Source organism: Equus caballus, chromosome 7 (genome assembly GCF_041296265.1).
Source record: "Equus caballus isolate H_3958 breed thoroughbred chromosome 7, TB-T2T, whole genome shotgun sequence".
Classification (NCBI taxonomy): Eukaryota; Metazoa; Chordata; class Mammalia; order Perissodactyla; family Equidae; genus Equus; species Equus caballus.
In genome coordinates, this window is record NC_091690.1 from 32,149,319 (window position 1) to 32,174,338 (window position 25,020).

Here is a 25,020-nt window from a genome sequence, read left to right on the forward strand (position 1 = left end):
AAAAAGTGGTTGGAGTTCATTCAGATTTCAATTTTCCTTAAATGTGGATATATGTTTAAATTCGTGCATGTTGTTCTGTATCCTAGTTATTTCACTCATGTTCCTCTTTTTATGTGAATAAATATGCAGTTGTATTCTAATTTGAAAGGCTAGGTAGTATCCATTCATTCATTCAAAAAACTTACATGAGATGCTTACTATGTGACTGGGCTATGTCCTGCAGACACAGCAGTGAATAAGGCAAACGTGGTCTCTCCTCTTATGGAATTTTCTGTCATATAGAAAAGAAATCTATTGAACGTGTTTAAGTATTAGTGTGATGAACACCTGTTCATAAACACTGACCAGATATTATAGCATGTGGGTTCTTCTGCCAATATCCAGCATTAGTAAGACAGCAAATTTATGCTAGAATGTCTTGAATCCAGCATAGTGCCTAGCAGAGGGATTCCCAAGGTATGGAAATAAGTTTGTGTGTGATCTTAGATATTACTAGTCAGGTTGAGAGAGGTCATATAACCCCTATATTGCACCTCAAACCATTTATCTATGCTTAAATGGGTTTCATTCTGTACTTTTTGTATCATGCCTTTTGAAGAGGAAGGAATTTGTGTTATTAGGATTTTCACTTTTTTGTTGTGTTTTAATGGTTTCAAATAAGATGGAAACTTTTCAGAGTAAAAATGGAATACAAAAACTGCAAATCACTGAAAACTATAAACCACTGTCGAAAGAAATTGAAGAAGACACAAAGAAATGGAAAGATATTCCATGTTCTTAGATTGAAAGAATTAACTTAGTTAAAATATCCATACTTCCTAGCAATCTACAGATTCAATACAATTCCTATCAAAGTTCCAATGATATTTTTCACAGATATAGAACAAAGAATCCTAAAATTTATATGGGACAACAAAAGATCCCAAATAGCCAAAGGAATCCTGAGAAAAAAAGGACAAAGTTCGAAGTATCACACGCTCTGATTTCAAAATATACTACAAAGCTACAGTAATCAAAACAGCATGGTACTGGCACAAAAATAGACACACAGATCAATGGAACAGTATCAAGAACCCAGAATTAATCCCACACATCTATGGACAGCTAATCCTCAATAAAGGAGTCAAAAATTTACAATGGAGAAAGGAAAGTCTCTTCAATAAATCATGTTGGGAAAACTGGAGAGCTACATGCAAAAGAATGAAAGCAGACCATTATCTTATACCACACACAAAAATTCACTCAAAATGGATTAAAGACTTGAATGTAAGACTTGAAACCATAAAACTTCTAGAAGAAAACACAGGCAGTACACTCATCAGCTCAAACAGCACATTTTCAAATACCATGCATGACTAGGCAAGGGAAACAAAAGAAATAATAAACAATAGGACTACATCAAGTAAAAACATTATACACAGCAAAGGAAACAATCAACAAACAAAAAGACAACCTAACAATTGGGAGAAGATATTTGCCATCCATATATCAGGTAAGGGGTTAATATCCAAAATATATAAAGAACTCATACATCTCAACAACAAAAAAAACAAAGAACTCAATTAAAAAATGGGCAAAAGACATTTTTCCAAAGAAGATATATACAGATGGCCAACAGGTGCATGAAAAGATGTTCAACATCATTAATTATTAGGGAAATGCAAGTCAAAACTACAAGGAGCTATAGCCGGACACCCGTCAAAATGGCTGTAATCAACAAGACAAAAAATAACAAGTGTTGGAGAGGACGTGGGGTAAAGGGAACTCTCATACTCTCCTGGTGGGAGTTCAAATTGATACAGCAACTATGAAAAATAGTATGGAGACTCTTGTAAAAATTAAGACTAGAAATACCATATTATCCAGCTATTCCACTTCTGGGTATTTATTCAAAGAACACAAAAACATGAATGCATAAAGATATATGCACCCCTATGTTCATTGCAAGATGCTTCACAATAGCCAAGACTTGGAGACAACCTAAGTGCCTATCAAGGGATGAATGGACAAAGATGTTATACATTTGTACAATGGAATACTACTCATCTGTAAAAATGATAAAATGTTGCCATTTGCAACATATGAATGGAATATGAGGGTATTGTATTAAGTGAAATAAGTCAGATGGAGAAAGTCAAATACTGCATGATCTCACTCATAAGTAGAAGACTAAAACAACCACCACAACAAACAAACATGTAGATAGAAAAATTAGATTGGTGGTTACCAGAAGATAAGTAGGGAGGGAGGAGGGCAAAAGGGGTGACAGGGCACATAGTGATGGACGGTAACCAGTCTTTGGGTGGTGAACATGATGTATTCTACAGAGAAATCGAAATATAATGATGTACACTTAAAATTTATATAATGTTATAAATCGATGTTATCTCAATTCAAAAAAAAAGAAAAAACTACAAATCACTAAAATGTCATAGAAACTAAGGGCTAGTGTGTCTGTGGGATCTCCAGAAAATAGTGTCCTATCTTTCTCTCTGCATTCTGGAGAAAACTGAGAAAAATTATCAACTCCAGTAGTGTTGAAGGGCAAGTTGGAAAATGTAACTTGGTGAGAGACCAGATGAACATGAGCATCGAACCCCATAATTAGGCCATTTTCTCGTCAAACAACATTGGGCAGGAAGATTTTCCCAATCTTTTCCCACTAAAGAGTAGTTTGAGATATTGACAACATGGTGCAGTAGGAAGACCATAACAGTAGGAGTTAAGAGGTCTTGGGTGTAGGCCTGGCTTTGCTGTACCTAGATGTGTTACAAAGTGAAGGAGACTTACTGCCATATCTCAGTGCCGCAATCTACAGATGGGTACATGGGTAGTAGCACAGAATAAAAGAAGATAATAGTAAAGTCAATATATAAACATGACCTATTTCAGTGCATATTTTACAAATAATTTATCAACCACTTTCTATGTATCACAAGCTCTGGAGAGAAATAATGAGGATGAGTTAACTGCCAAGCTGGTGCTTTAGGGCAGTCATACGGGAGACGGATCAAGAGTAGGGGATTTGGAGTTAACTGGATCTGAACTCGAGGTCTGGTTTGCCACTTAATATGCAAACCTGGGTCTATTATTTGAAGTCTCTGGTCCTCAAAGCTCTTTTTAACAAAATGGACTCCACTTTATGGGGAGTGAAATAAAGATTAAATAAGATAATATCTGTAAAATGTTCATCACAGTGCCTAGAGAACAGATCATGTTCTATAAATAGTAGTTAATACTGTTCTTAGCAACAGGGAGAAAGTGAAATGTTTATAGATGGAAAATGGGCATAATTACACTCTAAATGGAGCCAAAAAAATGAAATGAAGGTGATTTGGAATAGAGATGTCTAGTAAAGGGTGCTTCTTGCACTGCCATGGATCCTCAACAAGGCAAAATTGGCTGCCCATTATAGGGATAAGAAATCTGTATCCAACTTCTTTCTTTTCTCCTTGGATTCTGTTTCTAGGATTATGGCACTGAGGATAATATTAGCTATAGAGTTACATATGGTGTCCCATGGGTTACAGAGATACAAAATCTTATGAGGCAAACAAAACATGATGCTTTAGACAAAGTGTTTTCTATTATCTGCTTATCTATTTAAGAAGAGGAAATAGGAGGATGATATTGAGACATTATATTTCTAAATTCCATTACAAAACACATAATTTATTCCAGAGCAGTAAATATTACATTGTAGAGTACCCTTTTTAGTGATCTTTTCACTTCTTTATTCCTTAAGGAATAGATTAACGAGTTCAGCATGGGTGAGACTACATTATTTAATATTTGCACCACGGCACCAAGCAAAGGGTTGGGTGTGGGCTGCAGGTAGATGATGATTACAGGTCCGTAGGCACAGAGGATTTCAGTGAGGTGGGCACTGCAGGTAGAGAAAGCCTTCTGCCTGCCCTTTGCTGAACGAATTCTCAAAATGGCAATCCCAATGCGTGTGTAGGAGACACAAACACTGAACCAAAGCATTAAAGCCAGAAAAACAACGTTAGCGGAACCCACTTTCTGGGCCAGGGAGGTGTCGGCACAAGCCAGGGGTAAGACAGCAGGAATGTCACAGAAGAAGTAGTCTACCCGATTGGGGCCACAATAGGTTAACTGAAAGGTAAAGGAGGTCAGGATGGTGGCCTGAAGACAACCCACCAACCAGGCTGCCATGACCAAACCAACACAGACTCCAGGTCTCATGATGAGCATATACCTCAGTGGGTGACAGATGGCAACAAAGCGATCATAAGCCATCACAGAATAGAGGCAGCCTTCAGTAGATCCCAGAAAATGATGAAAGAAGAGCTGTGCAGCACATCCCTTATAAGAAATGGCTTGGCTCTGGCCAGAGAGATAGAATAGCATCTTGGGACAGGTTACAGATGGGAACAATACATCAAAAATAGATAAAAGTCCCAAGAAGAAATACATGGGAGTGTGAAGGGCAGAGGATGAAACAATTGCTGTAAAGATGAGTAAATTGCCAATCATGGTGAAGAGGTAAATGAATGAGAAAATGACGAAGAGCACCGTCTCCAATCCCTCTGCCTGAGGTATTCCCAGTAGAATAAATTCATTCAGCTCTGTGTGATTCCTCATGTTTCTGGAAGGGAAGTCTGATCAGAGATGAAAGACATGAAAGCATGAATATGGAGGCTGATTTGTGACAGACTCAACACCAGTGCATTCATCGCCACCAATATTTGTTTAGACATAAAGATGGTGTTCAAATTAAGGAGTAGAAATTCTGCCAAAGACCTTCATCAGCTGCTAAATCTATGCCTTCATATCTCAAGATACCATGTTTATTCACAAATATAAATACAAACCAAAATGAAGCATTAACATGGTGAGATACTACATGTGCTAAGAGAACAGAGATTTCAATATTGAACAGATGGACATAATTTAATTAATGTCCACAACCAATTATACAACAATAAATGCCCTAAAACAGACCAACCTGGAACCCTGATCCTCCTGGTTTCAGAGTACGTCTATAGCTATTCAAACACCCTAAATATCCATCAAAAGTCAATTTGGGCACTCACACTTCTATTGATAACAATAGATTGTGATACACGGCAATGAGCATTAAGAATTGGGTTTTACTGATATCATTCTAATTGGATATATTCCTTAGTTTGAGCATTGTCTTATTTAGCAATGTTCATTTGACTGAAAAGAAACTAATGGTGACAAATTTGGCTATTACCTGGGGTTTTAAATTGTTTAGAATTAAGCAGCTAAGTTGTATTACATAGATGGTAGGTTTTAGTGAAGTTACATCAAATATAAAGGTGTAATTATGCAATATTTGATGTTGGCTAACAATTGGAATTTTTGAATCAAGTAAAAGTATTCCAATTCTGCAAATTTTGTGTTTTTTAATTTTTTTAATTTAAATTTGTATTTTACTGTGGTAAGAAAACTTAACAAGAAATCTACCCTCAATAGATTTTTAAGTGTACAATACCATATTGTTTACTATGGGCAGCACGATGTTGTACAGCAGATCTATAGAATTTATTCATCTTGCGTTCCTGAAACTTTATACCTTTTGATTAGCAACTCCCTGTTTCCCCTTCGCTCTTGCCCCTGATAAATGCTACACTTTTCTTCTATGAGTTTGACTGTTTGTTTTATTTTAAAGGAAAAAGTCACGTGACTGACTATGCTGGGAACATGAAAGGGCCACTAGGCTGTGCTGTGGTCAGCTGTCTGTTAACAATGCTTGCGTTTAAAGGTGCTTATGAATCTTCCAAGAAGAGATGATGTTTTCACTTACAGTTTTTACTTTTATGATCTGTTTTTTGGAGTTTCAATGTGTATGAAAATTGTCTAATTATAGTTGTCCTGCCTTCTGATTACAACTCCTAGTCAATTTCTCTGATCCTCTTTTACAATTAATAGTTACTGATCGACAATTCTATCTTCCAAAAATATTGAAAGTGGTAACATAGGTTGATATTATCCATATATATATAAAAAATTCCAATGGAATTGAGTTTAGGTTCTATTAGACTATAAGGTTCCTGAGAGTAAAGACTATAATTTATCATTATCTGCAGTATTTATCACAGTGCCTGTGAATAGCCGGTATATAAATATTTGTTAGATAAATGAATAAATGAAAAGTTGGAAATTAAGTTATGGTATATTTTGACTATAACTTACATAAAGAGACCATGTTCATTCTTGTTCACCACTGCATCTGCGACATAGGAAATAGTAGCACCCAATAAATGCGGTTTTGTTGAGTAGAATTTTAGAGTGATCTGAAATGATTCCTTTTGTCTTTAGACTATTTTAAGCCTTTTTTATTAACCATGGAAAACAATGGTTGTAGTTAGCCTGATTTTGGCATGAGAGTCGATGACTAATGAAAGGAATTTAGACATTCATCTAAACATAGAGTATCTAATTCCTGATCTAGGAAAGACAGGATGAGCCTTGAACATCTTCATAATTGCTGGTAGCTGATAAGAGTCTCTTGCTGGAGTAAAAAAATGTAAATGATAGGTGTAGGTAGAGCTAAGGGAGGATAATGGATCTCCTGGAAGAGAAGGAAAAGGAGAAAGTAATGATTAGTGGAAAATTCTGTAATAAAAAGAAAAGGATGTGAAAGGAATTAGTGTAAAAATACTTAAAATAGTACAAAAATTATTCACACAACCATAGGTTCTAGATTTAGATCATGCATCTTAGTTCATGTGAGAAGTAGAACTAGAATAGCATTATCAACATATAATAATGCAATCGATGTACTTTGTTATTATTGTCTTATGGTATCCAGTCTATAGAGATTCTGTTTATTGTATTGGGTTCTTTAAATCTTTGAGTCCTTTGAGTTTTTTGTTGGAGGAAAGTCAGTATTCTTCACTTTTCAGACTACTTTTGTCTGCTTCCAGTGAGGGTTAATTTGGACCTGAAGTGAGATTTTACTTGTGCTGAAGTTGTGTCAAAGAAAGAGTACATGGCCATTGAGTGGCCCCATGATATAGATTAGCCATCTCTTTACACAGCTATCCTTGTAGGCTCCTAAACAATTTCTGTTAGGCTCAATGAACAGAGAGGGCTAATAAAATAACTGCTTTGAGGGAATGGTGAGAAGGAAAGATAAGATTTTTGAGGCAGGCATATTTGGTTTTAAATCTGGGCTCTTGCTTAATAATTTTGTGACTTTGCTAGTTTTCAGTTTATTTATCTCTAAAATAGCGATGGTATTACATTCTAAGAGTTGTTGGGTAGTTTATACAGGATAATGCAACATGAAGCATCTAGTATGATGTCTAGCATATTGCAGGTACCCAGAAAGCATTATTTACTCCTTCACTCTGGGTAAGAATGAAAATACTCTTGTAATGTACTGACTTAATATTAGCATGAGTATAGCTAATGCTAAATAACTCACAGTTTTGAGAGGTATTTAGAAAATACCCGTGGAGGTCTCCTCTGAATTATGGTAACGTCAAAAATAAAACGTGATGGAGAAGATTGGGAACCATGGCTTAAGAGCCTACTTTCTCCCCTTCACCCTGCATGCAAGGACTCGTCCTACTAAACTATTCAAGACACAGTAAAATATGAATCATGCTAATGCATGATATCAGTGATACGCAAGGTGAAGCATGAGTCACATGTCTATTGGTTCTAAAGCAGTATAAACATTATTCTCTGTAGGACAACAACTGAGAGCAAAGAAAAACTATGAGAAATATCTTCTGAAAATAACACTCTTTAAGATGAAATATTTCCCATGTCTTTAAAAAAATGTGTCTTTGTAACTTCAAACATTTTTTTAATTTTAACATTTAAGCTCCTCACCATTTCTAAGCCCACAACCAGACAGGTTCATAGGCATGAAAGACGCACAGGGAACCAAATATGATAATTGATAATTCAAATATTAATTTAGGGTTACACTTCTAGTTAGAAATGAATACCACTTTCCTAGAAGATTCTATTCAAATTCAAACATTTGTCTAGGAAAGAGACAACATGGTATATTAAAAAGAATTTGGATTAGAGGTCTAAAGACCCAAGTTAAAGTACTGATTTTTGGTGGTGTGATTATGAACAATCTCTGAACTTCAGCTTCTCATCTTTAGTGAAGCAGAGAGCATTCTCTGCATCAGTTACCTCACCCTTAACTAACCACTTAAGTTTATCCTTCCAACTAGGACACTTTCGAGTGAGAGAGGGGGCATTATTAATAATTAAGATGGGACAATAGGAGTAAAATAGGAAAGTCCCTGCCAAACCACTGAATAATATCCCTGGTATTATGTCTCTCATAAATCTGTATCTTCCCTTGTACCACTATAACTGTGCTCCTTAAGAATGTGAGATGTTCTTAAAATTGTGCTTGGTAGATAGTGGGTACTCACTAAATGCTTGTTTTTGATTAACTGAGATAATATTTACCTCAAAGAATTGCTGTGAAGATTAAATATGATGATGCTCATGAAATATTTCAATACATAATAAATTGCTTTAAAATGATTCATTATTATTGTATTTGCTATGGAGAGCCCCATGTTAAAGAATTTGGGAAGTATTACCCTGTATGAAGATAACAGATAATGTCTTAAGCCTGAATAAGGTCACTAGGAGAGACAGGGTAAAACAAGGACAAAATAAGGACTGGAGGCCAAAACTTGGGAAATTCTATGTTTTAGGAAAAGAAGAAGGGAAGGTAAAGGAGAAGAAATATAAGCATTCTTCAGAGAATTTGGGAAAGAACCAAGAGAATGTCTTTTACACATCTTTGTATCATAAAGACTATTATTCTCTCCATGCCATAGAAATATATTTTCTCCATGTCGGGGAATATATCCAACCAATTTGTTAATCCTAAGCAACTGTGTGCTGCTTAAAACATGATTGATGCTCAATTAATGATTAATTAATAAGAAAAGAATAAATGAATGCATTCCTACATGCCCTTTTATAGAGTGAATGGTGGAAAGAACTTTAGTCATTGCATAAAATGAGAAAGAAGCCCTTAATGGTGATTTCTTCCAACAATCTTTGCTACCCAGGATTCCAGAGTGAGGGTAAATGTAAAAACTGAGAAAGATGGGAGATGCTCTGAGCACTCACGTGGTCAAAAGGGTCATGACTGGTTCAATTAAGTAAAACAAATATCTTTTTTCCCCCTTCTTTTATCTTCAGTTTCTTCTGTAGAGTAGTAAGGCTCTCTATCCAAAACATCTCTTTTCCACAGGTGCCATGGAACTGGACTTGTGTTCTCCACCTGCAGACCCCAAATGGTCTTTTTCATTCAGAATCATAGAGAGAGAGGATGCTATACATTGAAGTCTATCCTATCACCTAGGGTGACTTCCTCCAAGTTAGCAGAAATAAAAATATCTCCTACCTTTGTAGGATTTTAAATTATCTCAGAGTCCCTCTGGAGCCCCAATCATGAGATATCCCAAGGCTCAGGGAGCAGCCTCTGAGCATAGGGAGCAGTGAAATGCTAGATGTCGAGAGAGTTTGAGTCAGAAAATAGTTTACACTAATCAAGATAATCTTTACAGGAATTGGGAATCAAAGAGCTTGTGGATTCCCTCTGGCTACCCTGTTTTTCTGTTTTGGGCAGACATCCTATGGACTTCTTTTGTTTTTTATAGACCTCAGGGATTTGGCTTGTTTATCTTTCATTTTCCCAGTTTCTACCTATTCCCTTAGCACTTACGATTGTGGAAGAAATTGGAACATAATGAAAAGAGTACTACCTTGGGGCCAGAGTTTCTGGGAATGAAAACCAAGTCTGTTTCTCACCAGCTATATATCCTTGAGTAGGTCAGTGGTCGTCTCTGAATTTTAATATTGCCTTATGTAAAATGGAGTCATAATAGCATTTCATAGGGAGATTGTGAGGATTAGTGAGATATGGCTTATAAACTTCCTGACACTACTTACTCTTATGATTTTCATTTAAATTGGATGGAACATAGATTTCTCTTCATTGTTAAAATCTTCCTTTTTTTTTTTTCTTACTCTCTCCCTTCCCAATTTTAAGATTTCTTTTTTGGCATTTTTCTCATTTTGTTTTTGTCTATTTGGTTGGTTTGTTTTTGTTTTAACTGCTATTAATTATAGTGAAAGAGATGGACAGAAACCAAACCAAAGGAAAACAAAGCAAACTACTATTTATGGAGTTAGAAAAAATGTAAAAAATCTTGGAATCCTTTTCACAATAATACTCTGTTCTCTAAAGAATTTAACTAAGACTTTCTGCATTCTCAGGATTCAACCAGGCCAATCCAGAAAGCAAAAGCGGAACTAACACTTAAAGAGTGCCAATTTGTGACAGATGTCTTTAAAAAAGTTATTTTATTTAATTCTTCTAATGTGCCTATATGGTAGGTATTATTAGGCCCTTTTAAAAATGACGGCATGGGTCATCATCTCCTACTATTAAGTAGTAGAGATAGGAATTGAGCCCCAAATTCTTTGAATCTAAAGCTCACAGACTTAATTCTATGGGAGAATAAAGTTGATCCTAATACATCAGAACCTGGTTGCTAGTTTTCTCTATAAGTTATGACCCTCTGGATGAGCAAAGTATGCCCTTTACTAGTCCTCAGAGATTTAGACCCATGAGCTTCACCTTACTTATCTCCTTTCACACTTATTTATGCTCTGGTTTGCTCAAGGAATATTTCCTTGTAGTTGATGACAATTGTTCATCTTAAGCAATGATCAGCATCTTCTAATGAATTTCTGACAAACAGCTAAGTGGCTTTGTGATGACAGCCATTATTGCTGTCTGAAATTAAATCTGTCTTAACATGTAAAATACTTAGCCCTGTTTTCTAAGAAGAACTCAATATATAGTAGCTATATATGCATTTTTTTCAATCCATCCTATCTACTATCTATCCATCTATAAATTTCTGCTGAACCCAGTTTTCAAGTGATCTCTTCAAACACAAAATTTTCAAGTTACCAGTGATCTTACAAAAATGATGCCTATTAACTCTAATTGTTATCATCAATAGGTCAGATAATAAAAGCTTATAAGATTTGTGTACCTCCTGAACGTTTGTTCATTTATCTTTTTGACATCTATCTTATAGTATCTGCAGAGGATAGTAATCTCAAGGCTTAACAGTATATACAATCATGAGCACCTATGTGTATTTATTCATTAATCAAACAATTTTATTGATTGGGGGCATTTATTTACTTAAAGGTTTACAAGTTCTAAGAAGACATAAAGGGCTCAAGTATAATAAGAATAATAGGAAGTTTTGGATGAATTGCTATGGAAATGTCAGAGGAGCGAGAATAAACAGAATGAGAGACTTAAATGAAACTCTTTGATGATAAAGATAGAGAGAGAACACCAGGAAATGAGAGGATGAGTAAAGCAACTTACTGAAAGCCTGTTCTGAACCAGTGCTAAGTATTCCACATGGTAACACAAACAGCTCTTATTTCAGGAAGGGAAATGACTCTCAGAACTGGGTGAAAATAAGCAACATTCTATGACCTACATACCCAGGCATAATTTAGGGCACATGTGCTACATTGGTGGGCGCTGAAATGAATTGGATACAGTTCTTATAACGCAAAGATCTCTCTATTTTATGCAAATATGCTTTTCATATTCAGATGAAGATAGTTTCTTAACAGTTTACTCTTTTTATTGGTCATAATCAGGTGTATTAGGTAGGATAAAAGTTGGGTGGTACAAAGCCCAAATAATTGCTATAAATCTTAGAGAAATTCATTACTCTGTCACGTAAAAGTCTGTGCTAATATAGCAGTTCTACTCCATGAAATACTAGGGACTTAGGATCCTTCTAGCTTGTTGTGTCTTCATTCTTTGGATAATTTCCCTAGTCCTCATGATCAAAAATAGTGAGGAATATATCTGCATTCTCACAAATGAGTAGGAAGAGGGGAAGGTGAAGAGGAGACCATAGTCTTTTCTTTGAAAAGGTATAATGTAGTGTGGCACACGTTTCTTGTATGTCATTGGCCAGAATTAGTCATAAGGTCATATCTGACTTTAAGGGAGTCTCGGAAATGTCTTTATTCTGAATGGCCATAGACTTGGCTACTTGGACTAAACTTGAGAATCGATGCCAGAGAATACTTAGCAACATTAAGTCACAAGGACGGATTTTTGGGTGGTGACACCTAATCTAAAGTAGCCTCTATTCATTCTCTTTTATCCTACTTATTTTGTTTCCCTTAAGCACTTTCACTACAGACGTTTTCTTGTTTATGTATTTTCTTGTTTGTTTATGGAATATTTCCTCCTCTTGCAATGTAAGCTCAGGGTGGGTAAGGATTTTTGTGTAATGTTATTGCCGTAATGCCAATGTCTAGAACAATGCCTTGCATATGGTTGAAGCCCAATAAATATATGTTGACTAAAAGAATGTATTACATGTTTCTCTTTCAAAAGTCTGATCATTGGGTTCATTAAATGGTTTATATGAAAAGAGCGAAATAATTTATTGTGTGTAAACCAAATATGAATAAACAGACAAATAAAATGCATTCATATTTTTAATAGCTATAAAGATTTGTTTCATTGTGTATGTTGGGCCTGATTCAGAGAGTTTTCATATTTGTCTTTCTAAGAACCAGTACATTATATATGTTTCTCTATTCAGTTCCTTCCAACCAGACTGCCATGCCTGGTCTGTGGCAGACTTTTACTTCTAATCTTTTTAATCCAGCTGGATCAGATGATGAACTCTGCTCACTTTTCCAGCTTCTCCCTGTTGTTGACCAGATACTTCAGCCAACAGAAAAACTTACAGCTGGGAGAGACAATAGCAGACATAGTTTCTATCAAGAGAAAAGGATTATTCCCTCTCATAAGTAAGTTTGGTATATGCAGAGAACATGGTTCTAGGGCCTACTCCTAATAAAATAGAATCTGGGTTTATATTGTGCTTTAATATATATGTGTGTGTGTGTGTGTGCATATATATATATATATATATACACACATCCATTAAGATCCATTGGATTTTGGAAAACAACCCAGGGAGGTAGGTATATCATTAGCCTCAGTTTATAGAAAGTAGAACATACTCAGAGTAAATGTGCCAGAATGAATATACTGCAGAGATGAAAATCAATCAAGCCAAGTCTTCTATACATATCATATATTCACATATATATACATATATACAGATTCTCAACAGCAATATGACCCTTTCTTTAAGCCTCAGATTTAACAGGTCATTTTGAAATAAAGAAAACGTAGAAAAATAAATCACTTCTAGTGTCCTTTAGCCTGGAGAATGAGAACAGATATTCTCAGCTGCTTCCACTATTACCCCTCAAAACTAGGTTTTATGATCTTGATGAAAAACCCGTAAGTGACACGTGACTAGAAGACTTGGTCCCTATGGGTATCGCCCTGGCTCCTCATCTTCCCCCTATGCTGTAGGGAGGATACAATCTAGGGACAAATGACTCAAATTAGAGATGAGGAGCCAATGATATGATGCGCATAAAATTCAGGGCCTAGCACACAGTAACCCTTTGTAATTAAGTGTGTTACAGAAATGTGTAGTTGATGATGTCATTGTTGATGTTACTGTTAACAGCATTTTCACCCGGAAAAAAATCCTTTCCCTTTGCCTATCCTCTGATTGTTCCTTAGCCGATAACAGACAAAGGAAAAAAGCAAAAGTTCAGGGGTGGAAGAATTTTCCTTTGATCCAGGGAAAAGCGAATGTTAAACTAATTGTTTAAGAATTTCCCGTCGATCCCTTAGTCTTGTAATCGCTACTTTATAAACGGTCCCTAGAAGGGGCAGCGTCTTCCCGGAAATTTTGACTGCAGCTGTTTTGTCTTTGCAGTGTCTCCCAGGCTCCTACAGCAGGAGGTAGGAGAGCAGGCTGCTGGCGCTGAGGCTGGATCCCATCCCTTACCCCTGAGGACTAAGTCCCGCCCATTCTAACTCGCTCTCTCCATCTCCAAATCTTTCGGGGCTTGTTTAAACTGCAAGCCCAAGGGGCGGGAATTTAGTCCTGGGGTGCAATCCCCGGGGGCTGTCTGCAGTTTGGCAGTTTAAGGGAATTTTGTCAGGGGGCGGAATGGTGATTTAGCCATCTTCTAATAATCTCTAAGTTCCTCTTCCTACATTCCTTTATTTTTGCTTAGCATTTCTTTCTTTCTTTCATACGGACAATTGGTATTTTTTCAGTTTTATGTAACTTTATGTTGTGGAAATGGAGCTTCAAGCTCCGCTTCCCCCAACCTCGATCGTATTGCAGCCCCTCAGCTCTTCTATATAGAAATTCAAGGGACTGACTCTGATCCCTTCTGTTAACACTTGGCCGCTGAAAATCTAGGACTGAAAATGTAAGGATTAAATCATTCTCGGTTTCTATCCAAGCCCCTCTCCACAACCAAACCGCCTGCTTGGCTGGGCCCCAGGTTCTCCACTTTTGCCCTGGAACGGCTGTAGGGGTGTGGTGCGCTGGGCCACCCTGCCCCTTCCTCCCCCAGGTGTGGCTGAACAGTGCTGGGCCTGGACTCCTAGATTCCTGAGGGTCCACTTAACTCGCAGCCCTTCTGGCTCAGGGAGTCACCCTCTATTCTCCCAGCTGCCTCAGATTCAACCCTTTGACTTGTTCAGCTGCTGTGGCTGACTTTGCCTACCTGTTGCTAGGTGCGTTTCCGAAATGCATCCTGAGGACAGAGAACTAATTCTGACCCAGCTTAGTTTGTACTGGGAAGGGTCAGGGAGAGGGTGCAAAGCAGCAAATTTCCCTCAATGAGGGATTTGTCCTGGGGTTTGAATCAGGAAGTAAGGCTGTTTCTTTGTAGGAGACACCCCTCTGCTTCTGTCTGCTCACCTGAAGGCCATCCTGGTGAGCCCTGCCAAGCCTAGAGCACCATTTGGTAGTCTGACACAGTTTCTTCAGCTGTTGTACCCCTGTGTCCTGTGACCTTCTGCTTTAAGCTCCCTGCTGGTGGTGTTAGAAATTCTTCCGTCCTCCAACCCAGCCTGTTCTACCAGACAACTTACCCCAGTCAACTGGAAACCCTTTTCCTGAGCATCTTCTCCTCTCCCTACAGCCACTACTGCCTTCACTGTTTCTATCAAATGTGAGCCATTTTCCCACACTCAGTTTTTATTCAATTCCTCAAAATAAAAACAGACACTGAACGAAAAGTCTGATCTGTTGGCATTGATTTGTGGGGACAGGGCATGGTGTATAAGAAACATTATTTCCATCAAAGGGATGAGCAACATAGACATTGCTCTGGATTGGGGTAGGGTGTGATGTTTTAAATGGTGATTGGGATGAGCACTGAGGTCCTAGAAATAGTCCTGCCAAAAGCTTCAGTATCCTTGAGGGGAGTGTTCTTCTAGGAAAGAAGCTTGCCTTTCTCAAGAGCCCACGTGTTTTCCTGGCCTGTAGGTTCCTGAGTGAAGGTTGTGGTTCCCAGTGACTCATCTGCTCCGGAGACTCTAGATAAGGACATGAGTTTCACTTTTTTTCAGCATTCTCTGTGCACCAGGTAATTCCATTTTAATTCGTAAAGCTGTATTTTGAGTGAAAGTCCCCTTCATTGATGCTGGAGATTGCAGCTCAGGTCACCCTTTGACAGAACAGGGAGAGGCAAGCTCACAAATGATTCAGTTCAGAATGGTCAGCGGGCAGCTTCTAGTAGTAGTAGGTCAATGAGTAAGACCAGACCCATCTGTTGATTCTCTGGATTAAAGAATCATAATGTAAGTCATAACCTAAGTACATAAATTTATGTCTTTGTTACCATATCACATGAAGTGGTTGTCTAGGATTATAATAAAATTTGGAAGATATGTTTAGAATGGCCTGATTTAAAATAGAGGATATGTTTCATATATGGTATTGGTACATATATTAGAGTGTCATGTATGGAAGAAATAAACAGTAGTTTCAATTATGAGCCTTAAAAGAAAAGTGACAAGGTAAGTGATCTAAGTTTCAGGGGTCCATTTTGGGTCAGGTAGCTTCTTACATGCAGGTCTCTGAATACCATGGTCCAAAGTAACAGTCAGGGTCTATTTAACAACAGTAACAACAATAACAGGAACAATATTTATGTCAATCATCATTGGTTAAATGTTTGCTATAGGCCAGGCACTATTCTAGGGACTTCACATATATTCATTCATATATGCGTATATGGCATGTAGGTATTACAGTTTTCATTTTAAAAAGAGAATACTTAGGTTCAGAGGAGTCGAGTTAGTTATATTTATTCAATATACCTAAGGAGTGGTATATTAAATACAATTGAAAAAGTAGAGCTGGTGTTTGAATCAGCCTCACAGTGTATCAGATTTCCTGTTTATTTGATATGTAGTAAATCTTACAGCTTCCCCACCTGGGTCTGGTATTTAGAAGGGCTCTTACTATTGGCATCTTTGTTCCCTTCGTTTCAGCTTCTTTCTCCTTCCTAGCTCCATCATTAACCCTCTGGTAGATTCTTATGCAAGAGAGAAGCACATAAGGTACTAGTATTTGAATAGATAATCCCTAACATGTCACCTGTTCATGACATATCTTTTCCACAGTAACCCTGCATCACCATGTCACCATGGTGTGGCCCTGTGGCCTTCTAAACCACCAAGAGGAGCCACGTAAGCCTGATTGGTAACTCTTACTTACCATCATATCGTTGGCACCTAGCACAATACCTGACCTGCAGGAGGCATTCTATTGATGTTTGTTGAACTCTGCTCTATCTCCAGTGCCACTGAAGAGCATCTCTGTGGCCTTGCCCATTTGTGAGTTTGTGGCTGGTGTGTCTGCTACCTTAAACTATGAGAATGAGGAGAAAGTGCCTTTGGAGGCCTTCTTTGTCTTCCCCATGGATGAAGACTCAGCTGTCTACAGCTTTGAGACCATGGTAGATGGGAAGAAAATTATGGCAGAATTACAAGACATGATGAAGGTTCTAGGGATGAGTACATTGTCTCCTTCCTTCTTATTTCCTTCATGCATACTCTTTAGGACCTCTGAAATGCAGCTTCACAAAACTGCTGATGTTGAATGTTCTTTCTCCACTGCTCTCAAACCACTATTTTCCCAAAATCCTTTGAAGGGAAAAATCAATCAGAGGCACTCAAAGTAGAGCTGTGAATTTGGTGAGACCAATCACAGTCTCTCTCCACCAGTCTTTGTTTTCGGTACCATTTGTTTCTTCATCAACCGTGTCATCTTTGAGACCACCTTTCTTTCCCTGTTCTCCTTAGGCCCACACCAACTATGAGAATGCCATCAGCCAGGGCCACTAGGCTTTCCTATTGGAGGTGGACAAGTGTGCCAGGGATGTCTTCAGTTGCAATGTGGGGAACCTCCACCCTGGATCCAAGGTGGCACTCACCCTGAAGTATGTGCAGGAACTGCCCCTGGAAGCACATGGGACCCTGTGCTAATTGCTCCCAGCTATCCTGAATCCTCGATACTGTCTCTCTGGTGAGTATCCTCTCCCTTTGAATACTAGTGGTCGGTAACATAATTGCGAAAATCTCCTCAAGTTTGTAGAGTTCTAAGAAGTATTGGAAGGGGAAACAGAACTAAGGGAACTTTTTGTAGGATGGTCCGAGAACAGTTACCTTAATAGGAAGACTCCTGTAGTCCCTTTCGAGGACCTGCCTTACACACTCAGTGTGGTTGCCACCATCAGTTCCCAGCATGGCATTGAGAGAATCCAATCCAACTTCCCCTTGAGTCCCATTGAATACTGTGGAAATGATAAGATTTCTGCTCAGGTAATTAATAAGAGAGCACTATTGTTGCCGGCACCCTTATTCTCTTCCTGACTTTGTCCCTCACTCCATCTTTCCTAAATGTTCCCTACTTTTCCCTATCAGTCCAGAGGGAATCGTGGTGTGCTCCTTCTTTATCCCTGTTTAATCTCCAGTGCCTTCTCTCCATTCCTGCCCCTGCTCCTGACCATGATCACTCATGGAAGAAGCCTGTAGCCCTCAGCTCTGACCTCAGCCCCAGGCAGCAAGCAGTGATAATTCTAACATGGCTCCTTTGCCTGTTCCCTGCTCAGGTTTCCTTGGCTGATGGACACAAATTTGATGAATATGTGGAGCTCCTGATTTACTAGAGTGAAGTGCATACTACAGTGTAGCTGTGGAGATGGGGAAACCTGAAAAAAAGGCAGGTACTTTCTTTCTCCCTTTATAGTTACCTCCTAAGGGGCAACTCCTGTCTTGGAATTACCCTCAGATTACCCTCACTTTTCTTTTTTTCTATCCAGTAGTGGGCAAGATATTGAAATAACTTCACTATGGCATGCAAAAATGGTTAGGTTCAATGAATATCATGTTGTTCGTCTTCAAGGCAAATTTAAGTGCATCAGTAGATAATTGGGCACAGGACTTGAACAAATAATTTAGAAGAGAAGAAATAGTTTACCAACAAATGTGACTATGATCAGTCTCCACAAGTGCAAATCAAAATAAAATAAAATAAAAATAATGATGTGACATTTTTATTTTTCAAATTATCAAAGATTACCAAATTTGATAAGGCCACGTTTTAAAAGGTCTGGTGAATTTGGCACTCTCATAGATTGATTGAAGAAAAATAACTTGGTATCAAACTTTTGAGAAGAAAGTTGCTCATAGGTGTCAGTCAAAATAAATGTTCATTTCGGTAACTCCAATTTGAGAATCTTATCTAAGGAAATAAATCTAAATATAAGCAAAAATATGCACTGAAATGTCCTCTTTCATAGTGTCAGAGATTGGTAAATAATCATAATGTCTTGCAGTAGCTAAATTCATGGTGCTAGGTATACTTGATGAGTTTTTATGCAGCTAGTAAAATAATGTACATTGACAGATTGAAATAATATGGAAAAAAGGCTTCTAATGAATATTAAGTAGTAAAAGTTAAAAGCAAAGTAGGTTATACAGACAGATTACCACAAAAACAAACAAACAAACAAAATAACAACTTATGCCCTGGGAACATTTAAAAACACAGGAAGTATGCAAGAAGTAATTGTGATTAGATTAAGTTTACTTTCTTCTTTTTTTATCTAATAAATAATTTTTATTGTTTTATTCTCATACCTACATGTAATCTCCTCTCGAGTTCTTTTTTTCATTATGGTAAAATTTATGTTATATAAAATTTTATATAAATTTTACCAGAATAACTGTTTTTAATAAACAGTGCTGTTGCCTTTTGTTGTGTAACCATCACCACCATCCATCTCCAGAGTCTTTTCATCCTGTCCTAGTTTCTTAATTTCTAAGATTGAGTTTAGTTTCTTAATGAGTTTAGTTTATTTGTTTCTTTAATTTCTCCTATTTTCTAAGTTTTCCTTAATATATGTGTACTATTCCTTGTAATTATAACTGGTATAATCCAGGGTAGTCTGTTGCTCTCTTGGGGTCTTCCTGGGCTGCCATGCCCCTGGATTTCAGGGACCATAAAGCATAACTGGAGAGATACTCTCACTTCTGAAACATTTTTCACATCGGTGGAATGGAAGCATCCTTGGGGAGGGACAGTCATAGTCAAAATACTATGGCTTGGGTTAGGCTCTTACTTCTATTATAATGACAACTGCTAAGAAGACGGTTCCCTGTAATTGGTTTTCAACAGGCCATCTTTCTCTCTCATTGTTAATGTTTGGCCAAGGTAGCTTCATACTCGAACTTTCAAATTGGAGCACCTTAATTTGCCTTCACTTGTTCAAACATTTTCCCTCAGGGTAAGCTTTCCATGCTAAAGCTATTAGAGGGGCTCCCAGCCTCGACCAGGTTGGCTCCAGCTCCTCATCCATGAAGCAGTATGCTCTGTCTTTGTACATTAGTTACCTGGTTTTGTCCTTTCCTTCTGGTGAGTTCCTCCATGAAATACTCCCACAACAGTGACTTGGTCTTCATTCAGGATCATTTTAATCCACCAGAGAAAGTTTTATAATTTTGGATCTTAAAGGGTAAGGATTGAGATCTCAGTCCCTTTCTTTCCAAGAAGTTCCATTGGCTCCTATGCATATTTCCTCATCTGTTTCCTGTGACCAACTCTGCAGGCCACAGGGGGACATCAGGGGCAGTCTTTATTAATCTTGTGAATTCCTTCCAGAAGGGATGCTCAAATGTTGTTTTCCAGATCACATGTTTGGTCAAGATGACTTGATCCATACAAAGAAACCAATGACAAGAGGCAGCTTGGCTCACTAAAACCATTTAGAGCTCTGCAAAATGAAGCATACCACTACATGATGAAAATACAAAATACGTTTTTAAAAACTTAGAATGCACTGACCATATTAAGAACATGATTTTTTTTTAAAATTACATTTATAATTTAATAAAATAACTGAATAAAAACAAAATTTATAAATAATTTTGTAAAATTATTATTAAGAGGTTAATCTGAGTTGAGCTGTAGACTGAATTGCTTAAGTGGCCTGTATCAGTTAAGCCTTAAAATAATCTTGAGGTAAGTATTACTACTTTGATTCTTCAGATGAGGAAACTGAGGCTAGTGAGCAGAGGAGCTTGCTAGCGTTTGAAATATCTCATTTAAAAATGAGGAAGCTGAGATTCATAGAGGTGAAATAATTTGAGCCAAGGCATAAGAATTATAGTAGATAATACGTGTGTAGGGCTTAGTATGTATCTGACATTGTTCTAAACAGTTTAAATGTATTAACTCATTTCGTTCTCATCTGAGGTTTTTTGACTTCTTAGTATAGTGCCACTCCAGCTGTAATCAGCTGTCTCTCAGAATGGAAAGGAATCCACCTTGTCCATTAAAAAAGCTCCTCTTTATCCCCTGCATGTCCAGAGATGTGGATTGTGTAAAAGTTATTTTGGAATCAATGTTCTGTCAAATATTTTCTGAGCCACACCCATTTTATTTGGAAGGCAGTTTGCTTATTGGAGTATCCCCTGGGTGAAAGATAAAACTGAGCCGGGTCCTGTAATCATTTTGAATCCCAGGGCTACTGAGAACTTAAACCTATAATCCTGGCTTTATAATAATAGTATATTGGAATTTAATTCTATGTCCTCTTATATTCTGACTTGTAAAACTAGGGTTCATATAACCCAGCCATTCTCATTTCATCTCTATCTCAATACTAACATTTCAACACTAACATTTCAACTCCTGCATCAGATTTCACTTGTTCCTCAAAATAAAATCATAGCTATGGCTTTCACAACTTGGTGACATGGGCCAGGCTTCTGTGGTCCCTTCCATATTATTGTTTGGATGATGTTGTTAGATTCCAACACACATCCCAATGCATCTCTTTCTTTGTTATGGAGAATATTGGTAAGTGCTTTTTACCCAAACAGATGGACTTTCCTTGGTGTGTATGACACTTATTACACTCTCAGCTCTTGTAAATTGTCAGCATGAGAATTGTCCACATAAGCATCATTTTTTCAAAGCTGTAATTAAAGACTTCAACAAGGACCCATGTGATAAATTCCCCATTGATTTGTTTTGAGGAGAAGGTGCCTCTGCAAAGAAAATAACTTGATTCTTCTGGAAAGTGCTGGAACATTTAACTTAATGTATTTCACTCATTTATCTAGATGCTAGGAAACTAACATTCAATTATGGTATTTTAATTATTGCTTTCACCTGGTAACCTCTACCCTCTCTTTTATATGTGTTCTTCTTCTATATCTTTTATATATTTATAACTCACTCAAATCCTTTGCCAGGAGATAAAGATGAAACTGTGTTCTAGGTTTGGGTTTTCTCAGCTCCCTATGTAACTCACTACAATTGATTCTTGAGGTCTTTAGGATTCTTGACTTCCTCTTTGTCTTATGGTGTCTTTATCCTTTCTGAGTAGGTTGTTTGATGGGAGATCCATCTGTGATGGTCAGTTTCTACCCAAATATCCCACACCATTTACCTGTGGAGAATTTGTCTTCCTCATGGACGTCTCAGGAAGTATGCAGGGCCCCATGAGTAAACAGGATAAATCTCAGCTGTGCATAGAGGTAGCCAAGGTAAGACTAATTTCTTTATTTTGGGGTCACATGTTCAGGTGAGGATGAATCTTAGGGGTTAAATCAGGGTCCATTGGAGCTGTGGGTCTGTTCCCCACCTAAGCTATGGCTAACATGACCATCTGAGGCCAGCCTTGGAACATAAGGGCCTGAGATTCATTGCAGCATTGTAGAAATATGGTATGTAATTCAGAGTCTTCTATCATGTAGGAAGATGAAAGATAAGAAGAATTTCATAGAATTCTTTTCCCTTAGCTCCATGCTGTAAACAATGGAAGTTCTTTTTCTGGAGTGCTATGAAAGCCTTAGATGAAGCTAGTAGGGGGAAGTGCTGAAAATTCCCAGAGTTTTGAACAGACCATGTGAGAACGTTAGGGATCTCCCACCTGTCTAAAGAGGCATCAGTGTTCCTGGAAAGAAACAGTTCATTTTTCAAGGGCAAAATCTAATTAATACTCCTGCCTGAAGTTTCAGGCTACCTTGTAATTCACCTGATGAAAATTTTCATATTTCATCTAATCTGAATGTGAGGTTATCCTGGTGATGGGATCCCACTGGTACAAGAGAAATTTCAGAGATACGTCTGTTCCACCATTGAGTTCTGATATCCATGTAGGTGATAATTCTGTCTAAGCCATTTATTCTTTTATTTGAAAAATATAGCTTCAATACAGCTTGACCCACACTGCCTAGAGATAGGAGATATTTTTTCTGGGCTTTTCTAAGAGCAGAGATCCTTGTTTCTCTCATATTTATGAGCCAGTTTCATAGTTTCCCTCCTAGAACAATTAACAACAATCCTGAACTCAACAGTATTTTGGATCAAATCAATAACATCATTTCTACCTCATTTTTCAATATACAGAATCCCAACTTTTCTTGACATCAAGCTGACATAGGTCCTTTCCTCTTGCATTTGTTCCATTTTTCCTGTCTCAGGTAGTAAGTTTTAAATAAGAACCATATACTTGATGGAATTGTCTTCTCTAATGAGGGCACTGCCTGGATTTATGAGTATAACAAGTAGGAAATGAGAGGAGAGATGTCTTTAACATAACCAATATTAGAAAATATTTAGATATCTAGGATAGAAGAATGTATCTTAGAAAATTGGCCTCTATCCAATGGATTGTGGTTGGGAGAATACATATGGACTTTATGCTCTTAGAGCCGGATCAAGGATGGTCTAGTGTAAGAGAAGTGTGAGGTTAGCAGTGTATGAGGCTTGGTATTTTCTGGATCACATGGGAGATGGCAGAGATCCTGTCATAGAGTTGAGATTCTCTACCTCCTCTGAGAGAAGTCCCTTTATAAGCAGGTAGTGGCAGCAGCAAGACACCAGTACCCATATCAGTGATGACATTTTCCTCAAATATCTATCTTTGAAATGAGAAGTCTTGAGCCAGACCTAATGGCCTAGTGGTTAAAGTTCTACACACTCCACTTTGATGGCCTGGGTTAAGCTCCTGGGTACAGAACCATACCACTCGTCTGTCAGTAGCTATGTTGTGGCAGCAGCTCAGATATAAGAGCTAGAAGAATTTAAAACTATACATAACCATGTACTGGGGCTTCTGGGGGTTGGGGATGGGGAAAGGAAGAAAAAGGAGGAAGATTTTCAACAGATGTTAGCTTCTTCCATTTCCTGGGGAGCACCAAGTGTTTCCTATACACATCATGTCCTATGATCGGTACCTGGCCATCAGTTACCCCATTAGGTACAGCAGCATGATGAGTGGGAGAACATGTGCCCTCCTGGCCAGAGGCACGTGGCTCACTGGCTCTCTGCACTCTGCTTTCCAGACCACAGTGACATTCCATTTGCCCTACTATGGGCCCAACCAGATCCAGTATTATACTTGCAATGCACCTCCTATCCTCAAACTGGCCTGTGCAGATACCTCAGCAACCCAGATGGTGATCTTTGTCAGCATCAGGGTAGTGGCCTTGGGCTGCTTTCTCCTGAGGCACTGTCCTATGTGTCCATCGTCCGTTCCGTCCTGAAGAGCTGCACTTCAGAGGGGAGATGTAGAGCCTTTCAGATGTGTGCCTCTCACTACATCGTGGTCCTTTATTTCTTTGGCCTTGGTGTTTTCACTTACCTGAGGCCAGGCTCCAAGGATGCTGTGAATGGGGTTGTGGCACTTTTCTCTACTGTGCTGACATCCTAACCCTGTAGTGTATAACCTGAGGAACAAGGAAATAAGAAAACTCTGTTGAAGCTGAAAGACAAAGTAGCATATTCTCATAGCAAATAAATGCTCAATGTAGATATGCTCATTTTTAAAAAGACTGGTAATATAATTTAGCCATCAACATGTAATTTATTATATGTAATTCTCAGGGTTAAACATTATCCAATACTACCTACTCAGGAATATTTGTTTCACACATTTTTCTGAGGAATTTAAAAAGTCTCAATTATTTTTTACAATGAACATGCTTAAATTTTGATCTGTCAGCTCCTTTCTCTGTAAGAGATTTATTTTACATTTTTTACAGTTTTATTTACACATAATTGATGTATAACATTGTTTCTGACTTGTTAAAAAGAAATTCTGATTGGATCTCAGGTGCAGAAGATTGAGTTATTCATACACCTAAATTGATGATATGCTTTTTTTGTTTATATCTTATGCACACAAACTTGGAAATTTATAATCATGGTGATGCTGTTCAGGATAGCAACAAATAGGAGAGGTCATTTACTATGGTTGCTGCTGTGCAACTGCCTTCTCAGTTTTCTTAGTGACTCTGTGTATGTGTGTGTGTATTTGTGGATCCCAAGTTGACTACCCCTCTTCCCTAGCACATCTTGACCCTGTTAATTGCTCCCACATTGACAGAGTTCTAAACTTCTTATGAACAACTTGCTTTCTCTCTAGGTAGGTCCCCCAGGACAAGCTTTGGCACATTTCATTAACTGGGAACAATCTCCACCTTACAAGAACCTTGCAGTTTCTTTGGTGAGTCAAATCAGGATGAAATTTTCAGCAGATATCCCTAGTCTCCATCACATATTC

General features: G+C 37.8%; 1 protein-coding gene and 2 pseudogenes across 1 annotated transcript; 2 read left to right on the forward strand and 1 right to left on the reverse strand.

Moving 5' to 3' along the window:
* Positions 1-3,672: 3,672 nt before the first annotated feature.
* Positions 3,673-4,605, reverse strand: OR10N1B (olfactory receptor family 10 subfamily N member 1B). The gene is given in 1 exon segment (NM_001391187.1): positions 3,673-4,605. A coding segment is annotated over 1 exon segment (933 nt).
* An 11,982-nt stretch (positions 4,606-16,587) lies between these two features.
* Positions 16,588-25,020, forward strand: part of LOC100071937 (von Willebrand factor A domain-containing protein 5A-like) — an 81,513-nt pseudogene continuing 73,080 nt past the window's right edge.
* Positions 23,634-24,255, forward strand: OR10G30P (olfactory receptor family 10 subfamily G member 30, pseudogene; annotated as a pseudogene).